The sequence below is a fragment of the Malus domestica genome, chromosome 05 (genome assembly GCF_042453785.1).
Source record: "Malus domestica chromosome 05, GDT2T_hap1".
Lineage (NCBI taxonomy): Eukaryota > Viridiplantae > Streptophyta > Magnoliopsida > Rosales > Rosaceae > Malus > Malus domestica.
The window spans coordinates 17,366,557-17,379,139 of NC_091665.1; the positions used below are offsets into that span (position 1 = coordinate 17,366,557).

At 36.5% G+C, this 12,583-nt stretch overlaps 1 protein-coding gene and 1 long non-coding RNA gene across 3 annotated transcripts; both read right to left on the reverse strand.

Moving 5' to 3' along the window:
- Positions 1–1,372: 1,372 nt before the first annotated feature.
- On the reverse strand, positions 1,373–8,825 carry LOC103428128 (E3 ubiquitin-protein ligase MBR2). Of its 2 annotated transcripts, none has more exons than XR_003773180.2 (6): positions 8,537–8,752; positions 4,537–6,289; positions 3,377–3,407; positions 2,209–2,307; positions 1,975–2,118; positions 1,373–1,859 (listed from the first exon to the last, which is right to left on the reverse strand). XR_003773180.2 is itself a non-coding variant. In XM_008366228.4 (6 exons), exons 2-6 carry the CDS (start codon positions 6,187–6,189, stop codon positions 1,728–1,730), a joined length of 2,079 nt encoding a protein of 692 aa, XP_008364450.3. In that variant the 5' UTR covers positions 6,190–6,289; positions 8,537–8,825; the 3' UTR covers positions 1,373–1,727. The 2 variants fall into 2 exon arrangements, 1 of the variants encoding a protein (XP_008364450.3); XM_008366228.4 differs by having other exon boundaries at positions 3,357–3,407; positions 8,537–8,825.
- A 1,126-nt stretch (positions 8,826–9,951) lies between these two features.
- LOC139195905 (uncharacterized) lies at positions 9,952–11,030 on the reverse strand. The gene is made up of 2 exons (XR_011580980.1): positions 10,700–11,030; positions 9,952–10,298 (listed from the first exon to the last, which is right to left on the reverse strand). It is a non-coding gene; the product is annotated as an uncharacterized lncRNA (long non-coding RNA).
- Positions 11,031–12,583: the final 1,553 nt, after the last annotated feature.

Genomic DNA, 12,583 nt, shown 5'->3' on the forward strand with positions numbered 1-12,583 from the left:
ATTTGGTGCATATGGAAGAGATAAGGCCACAAGAGAGAAACTAAGATCATCTCCAACCGAAGGGTTTAGAGGATCAGAGAGTCAGAAATAATTCGAAAATCGTCTTCAACTGAGGGCTAAGCCAAATGACTCGTGGGCCCCGTGGAATCTGAAAGGGCCAAAGGGCTAGCCACAAGCAGCCAGCTAGCTAGCCCGAGCTGGGGCATAGGGTTGAGTATTCATGTCGGTTATAACCGACAGGAATGATTAAACAAAAATTTGAATCCAACAGCTAGCTGACTAGCCATTGTATTCATTTTTTATTTCTATTTTTTTTTGGGTTTTTTGGGCCAGTTACTGTTGTAGTTTTTAAATATAAGTTGTAGTTTTTAAATTTAAGTTGTTGGATTTGAATTTAAGTTGTTGTAGTTTTTAATTTTAAATAATAAATTATGTTTGGCCCTCGGTTGGAGACAGTTTTTTTGTGACAATGCTAAAACAAGTCATATGGCCATTTGGCCATCGGTTGGAGACGGAGACAAATATGGCCATGTACTGTTCATTAAAATATTAATATCTTGGAGGGCCAGAGGGCTAAAACGAGCCCTCTGGCTAGCCCTCGATTGGAGATTGCCTAAAGATCAGGTTTTTTTTTGGCCTGCAGCAAACCTCCTCCTTCTTATCTGACAATTTTGATGCGCTCCAACAGTATCATTTGTGCCAGTTGGAGGGGTTCTCATGGATTGTAATGCACATTGGATCGAGGCAGCGCCAGGTTCTCAATGAGAAATGTTTTAAATGTTATCGTCATACAGATACTTGGTATTAAAAATTTACGTATTATAATATGAATGAATAACATGATTATTAATACATTATGGACTTGATCCGGTAGCATAACATAATGGATTAGTAATACTAATTGTACACACTGAAAAACTTAATGTGGTTAAGGTTAAAAAATCATAAACAAAATAATTTCCACAACCATTTTCTTTTTATGCATATTCCTGTTTATATCCGCGCCGTATGTGAGCACAAATTGGCGTACAATAATCACTTGTAAGAAACCATATTCGTGATGATATTTCTAGTTCCAAACTCAAGCCTTCCCGCCTTCCCAACCAGACCATAATTCATCCAAAGATGTTTCCCTCCTCTTCAGACAACCACAGCTCCAAAGTAGCACCATATTTCCAAACTAAATGAATCAGAGAGAGAGAGAGAGAGAGAGAGAGAAAACCCATCTCTGAAACTCAAATTCAACAAATCAGCTGATCGAATCGACAATTTGGTTAACCATAAATGAGAACAAAATATGAGATTGTCATGCGTTGAAGTTCAGTAAAATCAATGCATATGACAAGTAACAATGAATATGAAACAGTCAATCTTCCAATTCAGCAAAGGCTTCATAAATCCAGAAACATTATTCAAATACATTCATTATTCTCAACAAAAAAATTAAAAAAAATAAAAATAAATAAAGAAAAAGAAATAAAACAGTACCCTTGGCCAGCTGATATATAAATCCCTTCATGACCCACGCAGCAAAGTTTCTTCTTTTTATTTTTTATTTTTCCATTGACGGCTGCTCTTTCCGCTTTTTATGAAACCATGCAGTTCATGCACAAATAAAGTTAGTTTCAGACAAGGAGGGAGGACTAGATTCTCCCCCAACTTTCGGGTTTAATGATACAGCAGCAAGAAAATCAAATTTCAGGCTTGGACATCAATGGTTTTCCCTTTCAAGTAAGCAGGGCTGTTGTTTTACAAATCGGGCACAGATTCTTCTGCATTAGCCATTGTTTGATGCAACTGGTGTGGAAGTCGTGCCCACAATCTAGTGTGCCGATATCATCCTCATCAGCATATACCTCCTGCCATGATAAGGATTCAAACAAGTTAACAAAAATAAATAAATCAGCTGCTTGAAGTATGGGAAAGCAACTAGCTGTGTTCTTGTGTGGATAGAGATAATCACATAGCTCATACCTGACAGACACAGCATGGTTCCATATCTGCTGAGGATTCTTCTGAAATAGCAAGAAATTTTCGCTGTTTCATGCACTTCATAATAGTCTCCTCACTCAGTCCAGTGCTAACATCTCCTATACGTTCCCCCAATGCCAGCAGTTCCTATTGTCCAAAAGTACTGTTATTAGAACTGCTCTGAAACAGAGAAAAAAACAAAGCCTATGGAAAAATACTTGCCCCTGTTTATTTTACCTCGTAAGACATGTTATCAACATCAAGGCGCATGTCTCTATGCCTGTCATGCATCTCAGCCATACCATGATATATGAATGGGTCAAAGAGCATATAATCCTGACATCACCACATGAATCTTGATTGTCAACTAAATGTAATCTGCTGTATTCAGCAATGAGACCAGCTCCTTTCCCATTGTTCAACAAAAGCATTTAACCATAGATACTAACAGAAAGAACAATCAAGCCTGTACCTACTCATAAACATACCCTGATTGCAGATGACTGATTATCCAGATATTTTATCTTCTTACTCAAGAAAAAATCCTAATGTTACGCTGATGCACAAAAGACCAATGTCCAATGTGCCGCACCAAAAAAATTGGGGGCGTTGAACAGTAGAATAACCAGTATTCCATGCTGCTTTTTTCTAAAGACAGAGCTCGTTTGGATGTGCTTTTGAAATGACTGAAAGCGTTTTTGGTGAAAATATTTTTAGAACCAATCATTAGTAAATATGCAAGTAAATCCTAGAAAAACACTTAAAGTGCTTCCTGGAAGAAGCACATAATTGGTGCTTCTTGCAGAAAGCACTTAAAGTGCTTTTGAAGCCCAAAAATATTTTTTCTAAAAACGCTTTCATTCATTTTAAAAGCACCTCCAAACGAGCCCATACTTCTGCTATGTTTGGATGTTAACCTAGTAAAGCAGACAGATCTATTGCAAATGGGCAAATGTGATAAACTGCCTACCTTCACAACATATCAGAAGATTGTTTAGGTAGAAATTGTTGTAGTAAATTCATTTCAAATGGGCTTTTTTCATGTCACAGCTAGTGTACCCATTACTCAAGCTGGTTTGTATACACGGTGGCAGCTAAACTGTTACCAGATTTGGCCACAGAAATGGCATAAACAAAGCTCAGTGTCTTCTATGGCGTTCCAATGTACTTATGGAGAATGAAAAATCTAATTTTAAATCAATCATAAAATATGACAGCTGCTGCATCCAAGACATCTAACCTTGTACCTCCATGTTTTCGTACTTGTCAAAAGAAAATGACTATCAGCCTAAGCCAGCTACCAAAACAGCATTTTGCAATTGCAACAAAACGTATAAACTCAAAGTTAAAGCAAACAGAAATTAATGTAGAGGTCAATAGCAAACCTCAACGCGTAAGTTCTCACCCCTACGCATAGCATTCAAAACTTGACGAATCTGGTACACGAGAAAATTATAATTGTTAGTTCCAGAGGGAATGATTCTTTTGCAAAATCTAGTGGATATAGAAGAACAAAACTTGAAACACTAATGCCATCGTATCACCAGTCAGAGGCAAGAACCATTCAGTGGTATCCAAAATAAATCCACTCAACCCCATATCCAACCATAAAACTGATCCTCAACGTACAAAAATACCAAAACAGTAAAGAATAGTTTAATTTTCCTAGTCAGAGGCCAAAGATAAGTACAATCTGCTAATGTATCAGTACAAATTAGAATTAGCTACATAAACACATAAAATGTTATTTTACCATTAACGCCACCATTTAGTACCCACTCAATGCAGTACATATTCACTCTGGGAGTTTCACCTTACTTTAAAGATAATACTCATAAGAAAAAGAGAGGCGCCGTTATCACCCCTATTTATTTACCCAGCCACCTTGTTTTGCCACCCCCACAAAATTTTGTATACTAATTGTTTTTAACTAAATTACCCATTATTCCTACAGTATCTCTAACTTAGCAACTCAACTACCCACCATATAAACACTCTTTGTAACCTTCAAACTTTATCTTGATAGCAGATGACAGTGCTGGCCTTTAGCAAAAAAAAAGGCCAGTGTGTGTACTGGTTTCTTGTAAATGGTATCCTTTAAAGTAATTTTGTGAAATGCTAAATTTGTAATAAAAAGTTACGGGGTGGGTAATGTAGACTGGGAGGTTGAAATAGAGCTCCTCAAAAGAAAAGGGACCACTTTCACAGCAGAAGTATCTTATTTAGGAAACACAAATTGAAAAGTGGAAACTTAATACCTTTATTGTCCATCAACAACTATGGAGAATATGTACAATATTATAATGAGAAATTTTTGAGTGAATACTCTTATTCAAGTTTAGCATGCAAAAAATTTATGGGGCGAAAGATTTCAGTAACTAAGAGACATTTCAAAAATGTATATTCAGACTCTGAAATCTGAAAATCCAAATGACAAAACCAACTGAGAAAAGCCATTGCAAAATTAATTCCAAAAATGTAATATCCATGATACACGCCCTCCAAAGAGAACATGTACAATGAGAGTGTACTTGAAAAGTAGGAGGAAGAAATAAAAACACATACCTCAGATATAAGTCGGCGCCTCCCTTCGATGTCAGCTGCTAATACCCGCAGTGACTGGGGCATATTAAGAGCATCACCTTGTCTGTCCAGCAAGAATGCTGACCTAGGATGTGGTAGATGACGACCCTGGTTATTAGATCCAGAAGAACTTCCTGAATCTTGTGAGGAAGCAGGTCCTGAAGGTACTGGGTTATAATGACTATGACCTCCGGGTTGAGAATCAACAGAAGGAAACAAAGACCAATCTATTGTTCTTTGATGATTTTCGGTGGGAGGGTTATTGGTATGGATCAATGCAGGAGTAGGCACAAACTGAATGGCCGAACTGGAGCCAATTGTTGAAGAGGAAGGAGCACCTACAGAAGAGCTTAATTCTCCAGGGGCCAGACTCCAAATTGTGGGATCCTGTGCTGAATTTCTCATATCAGTAGCAGTTGCAAACGTCGAATGCTCCACATTGTTTCTGGGAATGCTTCTTAAGTTCGATTCTTCTCTTAACTCAGCACCTCTATATCCAGACATAAGAGAACTTGATAAGCTGCCCACTCTTGAACTGGAAGCACCAGTCCAAGGAAAAGGAAGCATGTTTCCTGATGAACCACTCATATGCATAGCAGGAAACTGGCTTTGGGGACCACCCGAATTTGTTGCAGCTGCAGTTGTTGATCTCCCTTGTGATGATAAGTTGGATGGAGCAGATTCTTGGTGAGGCCCAGGACAACCCCCACTACAAAAATATTCCCGCAGTGAGCTTGCTCCATTTCCTGTTGCACCTAATGAAGGAAAGGTATCAGATGTCCCAAGTCTCAAACCAACCCTGGTTCTTGAGTTTTGTTCTGAAGGACACCCACTAGGAGAACTACGCAAGGGTGTAGATAAACTTAAATTACTAGAAGGACTGTAATGAGCAGGACCAGTATTCCATGCACTAGTTTCAGCTTGTGGAAGGGAGCTAGAACTTCCACCGGAATAACCCTGGCCTGAAGTACCCTCAAGGGCCTTTCGCTTGCATGATAAGCCCCAAGTTCCAAAAGAAGAACCTGGGTTACCATCATTTTCCTCAACCAGAAAATCAGTGCTTCTGGATGAAGTCCCAATAATATCAGGCGAAACACTGCCAGAAGATGTCTGTTCTGTTTCTAATCCACCTGACATATCAGCTTCCATGCCAGGCGCACTATTACCACTATTTCCCACATACGCAGAATTTATATTTGCATTTTGAGAGCCCTGAGAAAAAGAAGGCCTGCCTTGAATCTGATTGCCACTTTGTCCAATACGAGCTCTTCCAGGAAAAAGGATATTTTGTTCAACTCGTCTTTCTTCTGAACTTTGACCAATAACAGGACAAGCACTATACGGAGATGACCAACCTTCTTCCATTTTCATCCCATCATCGTCCACTGGGTTTTGTAGATTCAATCTCGAGCTAGGTTCACCTGAACCACTCAAGTTCTGGGTGTCATTACTAGAGGCATTTAAACACGGAATCTCACCAGATGTCATCATATAGCTTGACAACCGGTTTTCAACAGGATTTAGCATATTATTAAAAGAAGTCTGCTGATTCATACTAGTGCTGTTGGAAAGAGATCCAAGCCCAACATCAGTGATTTCAAGGAAAGTATCAATACCACTCCCTTGACCTTGCATTAGTGTCAACAAATGCCTGACGACACTATAAGGTATTCACAGGTGGTTCAGATAAAACACTTGTTTGAAAGATCTGGAATATCAACGCAATGCTGGTACCCTGAATGTAACAAAACAAAATTTTAAACATTAGTTCAAATCCATTTTTACATAATATAGCAAGAGATAAAATACGATTCAGATTTACTAATGGAAATAAGATGATATAAAATCAATTCTTTGCATTATCTGCATGCATTCAACTGAAAACCCTGACCCTGGAAACTGATATAATAATAATAAAAAATCAATATGATGGATAAAATAAGAAGGTGCATGAAACAATGGTTCTGAGACTAGTGACGTGCAGATTGGTCATTCAGGAAGATGTAAGCTCACGATTAGCAGACCAATTACAGCAAAATACACCTCAAATGAAACAGTATGAGGAGTTTAACAAGGGAGGGGAATGATAAACAAACGTAGGACAAAGTAAGAATAGAAAGAAAATTAGAACACAGAGAACAGTCAACTTATTCTCAATCAATAATCTTAATTAATTTATATGCCAGAAATCTAACCCTCTTACAAAATAGCATCTTAAATATCTAAAATATCATAAACCCTTATATAACTAGTACTATACTTTACAAGTAAAAGCCAGTTGACCATCAATTCTAATCCACATTAGTAACTTGGTAGAAACTAAACAAGCAGCTTCAAACTTAGAACATTGATAAACTTCTCCCTTGATATGGTCTAGGATGCTATAAACTATAAGTTTTGTCAAGAACTCTTAGCCTAGTTTACCTCCAATATGTGAACTTGTACTCAGTAGTTTAATCTTGTGATTCTTACACAATCAAGTGTGAATTTTTTAAGTAAACAGTATTAATGTGCTCGAGTCAATTCAGTTTTGCACCAAAATAAAGTTGAACTTGGTCTGGTTGACCATAAAAGGATAACCACCTCAATTTTGTCTATCAGACCAAGAATCGTGTACCCCACCTTTTTCTCAAGCTTACTCAGGCAGACTTAATTAATGAAAAGAATTGGTCGGAGCAGGTTAGAATCTGGTTGAACTCAATAAGACTAAGTCAGCCTCAATTTGCAATCTGGTCACACTCTGGCGAAACTGATCACTCAACTGCAGCTTGGCGGGAATCAGGCGAGCTGAATTAACTCTCTCTATTTGATCAAAAAGACTAAATCAAATGAACTTAACTTAATTTCTAAACACTCTTGCTTATGTCTAACCAATAATGAAAATCTTATTCCATCATCATTAGACTCACTCAGACCATTAAACAATATAAGATTATCAATGCCTCTCCAAACAAAAATCTACAAAAGGTTCTAATTACTTTATCCAACTTCTGTCATAATTAAGATACTTGTGAATGTTAAATTGACCTCCTTTTTTTTATTGCTCAACACAAGAAAAGCAAGATGAGAGAAAAAAATCCTTATATACAGGAGAGTTTCAGAACACCACACACTACTTTCACACTGTCAATTGCATCCCTACACTCAAATGGCATCTCTATTCAACTACACTCAACTATTTATATCAAATTATGCAATGACAGGTATTAACTTCGATGCACCATATAAAACAAAGTGGTGCGCACAACATGAAGAACAATTGTTACCACTACAACGAACATTGATTTTCCAGTGATTCAGGGTATTTTGTATACCCAATGGAATGTTAACACGACAGCATAAAGAAACAAGAGAAAGGTAATTTGGTAGCCGAAATGAGATACAGAATCATAAATCAAATACCACAAATGTTTAAGCTTTAGCAAAAGAAAAATCAAAATGCACCACAGAATCAAGAACACATAAGCCTTGAGTAAAAATTCAAGAACTGATATTATAGCAATCAATCAAATGTTTAAAGCAACAATGCAAACAGCGTTAAACATCTGTAATCGTAAATGCTGCTAATGCAAAACCTCCAACCCATGATATGCCTAGCAAAGTAATTGATCGGCTCACAAAACCCAATAACAAAAATTGCAAATGAGAAACTTGGGATAAATCGCCCAACCCATTTCTTCAACTGGGTTTGAATTTTCAGCATACCCAACCCAGGATCTTTGCAATTCTCGCCAAAAAAGCGGACCAAATTGATTTCCTTTCAAATGATTCGACCCAACCCCGGAAAACAAACCAAACCCAGAACGCACAATTACCAACTAAAATCATGGTCATTTGGGTCGGTTCCGATCCTCCTAATTCTCTCCAATTCGGAAGAAATGAAAACCACAGAAACAAATAAAAAATCAAAAAAATTGAATAAAAAATGGAAGATGATAATCCAAGGAATTAATGGTGGGAAAGAATGAGGAAGAAGAACTACCGGAGGAGATACTGGGGAGGATGAGAGATCACAGATGGAAGTGGCAGGATCAAATGGTATGGTGAGAAAACGTCTCCCACTCTCTCTCTCTGTCTCTTTTCTGTGTGTTCTGAGTCCACCTGAAATTTCTTCTTCCTTCAGATACTGGTTTATATTATTAATTTACTGCGAAAGAGATAACCGAAATACGACAAAGCCCAACGGATGAGAGAGAGATAGAGAGAGAGAGAGAGAGAGAGAGCAATGCAAATGAAAAGGTTAATGTTAGATTAGAGAGAGTAATGTATTCGAGAGAACAAAGGAGTGATGTAATTAAATAGGGTGATGTTAGGAGACTATCTATTTAAAGTATGTTTATAAATTCGGTAATGGTAGAGAGACTAAATGAATGTGTAGATTAAATTTTATAAATTAAATGATGTGCAAGATGAGTCACTTAGTACTGCGGTCTAGTGGTATTCCTCTTCACTTGTAAATGAGAAGTCTTGGTTCGATTTTCGCCAAAAATGAATTTGAATCTTATTATTGCTACCTCATTGTGAGGCTAAAGGCCACATCCTCTTCCTTATTGTAGATAATATCATTTGCTTAAAAAAAAAAAAGTGATGTGCAAAATGATGATTGAATTGTTACTTAAATGTTGATTAATGTGCTTATTTTGATAAACACGTCATTTAGTTTACAAATTTAGTCTACCTAACATTACTCTTGTAACTTATATGGTTTACATAGGTAGTTTTTTTGGAGAATATTTTTGTTCACCATTCTCAAGTCATAGTTATGTTCATCATTTTATTTATCACCGTTGAATGATTTTAAAATTTCAAGATTTATGTAATGCAGAAACGCAAAATCTTAAACTTTGAATTCATTCGTAGGGTGGCAGAGCCGACCCTGGCTTAAGACAACCCGGGCGACCACTCGACATCCCAAAAAACGAGGGGCACCAAAAAAAATTATGTTGGTTTATATAAGTACAAGGATTTGTTTTGTCTTAGACAAATAACAAATGTTCATCACAGTTATGGATATATCTTATATGCTAAATTGGTTCTTAGGTTCGATTATCGTCAAAAACGAATTTAAACTATATTATTGCTAACTCATTATGAGGTTAAGTTCATCCCCTCCTCTTAGTATAGATAATATTGTTAGTTAAAAATTAAAAAAAAAATTGGTGCTGTTTTTATTTATGTGCCCACCCAGGTTCAATTCCCTCTTAACATAAAGGGGTTAGTTTTTTTTATTATTTATTTATTTTTTTCATTTTTACTTTAAATAATAAAGAAACGATAATTAGGTTATTAAATGTGGCATTTTTTAGTAGTGGTTTTTTATTTATTTTTTTAAGTTTGAATTTGCTTGCAAAATCAAGTTCAAGTTTGTCTAAATATAAATTAGGGATTTTTTGTGGCTTATTATATTAACACTTCACAAATTGTTGACTAAATCTCACATATTTAATACACCCACATTTGTTTTTTCACTTAAAAATTATATTAATACACCCCACATTAGGGGTGGGTTCGGTTTCGTTCGGTTCGGTTTTTGGCCGAAACCGAAAACCAAACCGAAGTTACTGTTCGGTTCGGTTCGGTTCGGTTTTTTTTCGGTTTTTTCGGTTCGGTTTTTTTCGGTTTTGATTTTTTTCGGTTCGGTTTCGGTCCAGTTCGGTTTTTTTCCAAAAAAAATTGTTTTTTTTTTATTTTAATCTGGAGCACATGCTTCTCCCTGCCTTGAGCATCCTCAACGAGAAATCAACCTGCAACAAATTTGCAACAACGATTTTCTGAGATCGACAATGAACTATGCATTTTAACAGAATCCAAAAAGTAGCAAGGCAGAGCTTTACACACACAAAAAAAAAAAAAACAGAAGCAAAAGTTAATTACTAGTTAGTGGTAAATGAAAAAGGCATCATACTTAAACAATTGAAGCGATGGTTTGTGTTATTGAATTATTTGCACTGGGAGAAACACATTACTGCAAGTTTACAATGAGTACTACAGCACAGTTTATTCTTTTTTCCAGTTCACCTAGAAAACCAAGAATTAAACCTTTACCTCCATCTTGCAGATCAAACAAAACTCGTTTCGTCAAATCCAATGAACTTGCAAAGGAGAACAAAATGTTGAACTATTGAAGGATAACCGGAGCACTTACCTCGGCGAGTGGAACCGTTCTAGCTGCAAAGTCTCCACCATGGTTAATATTTCGTCAAATCCAATGAAATTGGACAGTGAGTTCCGCCGATTTGATTCGAAAATTTAGGCGAGGTGGGAATTGGAGGTTGGGGAAATAGGTGAGCTTGATTTATGAGGTGGGATTTCTTGGTTTTTGTTGTGTTTGGTTGGAGGGAGGGAGGGAGGGAGGGAGAGAGAGAGGGAGAGATGGTTTTTTTCGGCTAGGTTAAAGAAATTGGGATTTCTGGGTATAATTTTGGGAGGGAGGGAGAGAGAGAGAGAGAGAGAGCGAGGAATTGGGAAAGATGGGTTTTTCGGCTAGGTCAAATAAAAATTGGGATTGGATGAAAGATGAGAATTGATAACTTATTATGATCTACTTTTTTATAAATATGCTACTCATAAAGTATTAACAGGAAAAAACTTGCTATCAAAATGATTTAAGGGAAAGATACTCAGCCAAGTGGGAATGGGTTCGAAACCCCTTGGGTTTTTTTTTTTTTTAATAATTAAAATCTATTTCGGTTCGGTTCGGTTTTCGAACCTTAAAAACCGAAACCGAACCAACCAAATTCGGTTCGGTTCGGTTTGACAATTTTGGTTCGGTTTTTTTTTCGGTTTGGTTTTTTTCGGCCTCGGTCCGGTTTTCGGTCCGGTTTTTTCAGTTTTCGGTTTTTTGAACCCACCCCTACCCCACATACTTCTCCATAATACCCCTACACCCTACATTCTCAATATACATCTTATATTTTCTACATACACCCCACATTTCTCAAATCTTATAACACTCATTTTTAATTTGCATGGACTGAATCTAAACATTTGAACGTTTCGTTTGCCGAATGATTTCAAATCATTTGAGAGTCATTGATATTTAATATTATATGAACAAATGCAACTCAATTTCATGTGTGTGGCTGTCTAACATTCAATTGAAATAGATTCCTATAGTTGCTACCTCTTTTCTTAAGGGTGGCCGCAGAAAATGTTGCCCTTCTTAATCGCTAAACTTTTCTCTTGGGGATGATAAGGTGAGTTTTCCCAGACATATGTTGTCATTCATGTATTGAAGAACTAGGTCTCCATCTTTACTTTTTTTTTTTTTTTTTGGTCGAAAAGAACTAAGTCTCCATCTTTCTAATACAAATAACATAAAAGAACCAACAAATTTGATGGGGATTGGCACTAAATGATTCCATTAGACCTTCAAAATTACCTTATCTCAATACATGTGGAAGGTATATCGATTTCGTATTCCATTAATCAAAAATATTTTTTCTCAATCAACATGTCTGTAGTTTCATTAGTTAGGGTTTCGTTCAACAATGGAGGGTGAGAGGGGTTTTGATAGTTGAAGAAGAGAAATAATACGCTAAAGGTGATTTGGGGTTTATTTAGAATTTTTTTTAAACCTAATAAGGTCAAAATTGTCATTACATAGTGGAGTAAATAAGTTATTTAATATTAAATTTTAATGTGGGGTGCATTCAACATTTTGTGGGGTGCTAATATAAAAAACCTTTTTTATTTATTGATAATCTTTTCATGTTTAAGTTAGATAAAGTGTTGTCACTTAAACTACGATATAGTGGTATTCCTCTTCATTTGTAAGTGAGATGACTTAAATTCGATTCTAGCCAAAGACGAATTTGAACCACATAATTATGGCCCGCCCATTGTAAGGAAATAATACATAGTTATTCTTTCTATATAGGCATTGCATAGGAAAGAATACATACAAGAATCCCTAAGCATTATGCAGTCTCTTCACTCTCTCTCTCTTTGAGGCACCCCTTCTCTTTTCCTCAGTTAAATATAGGCCACAAAGGGGTATTAGCACGCTCCTACACTGCGCTACGGAATC

Bases quoted from the DNA above. Each gene is read 5' to 3' on its own strand.
- LOC103428128 (XM_008366228.4), bottom strand. From the start codon at position 6,189: ATGCAAGGTCAAGGGAGTGGTATTGATACTTTCCTTGAAATCACTGAT. The intron at 3,408-4,536 runs GTATGTGTTTTT...CTCGTGTACCAG, and splicing joins GGCGCCGACTTATATCTGAG to ATTCGTCAAGTTTTGAATGC. The intron at 2,308-3,356 runs GTTTGCTATTGA...TGGTGATGTCAG, and splicing joins GTGAGAACTTACGCGTTGAG to GATTATATGCTCTTTGACCC.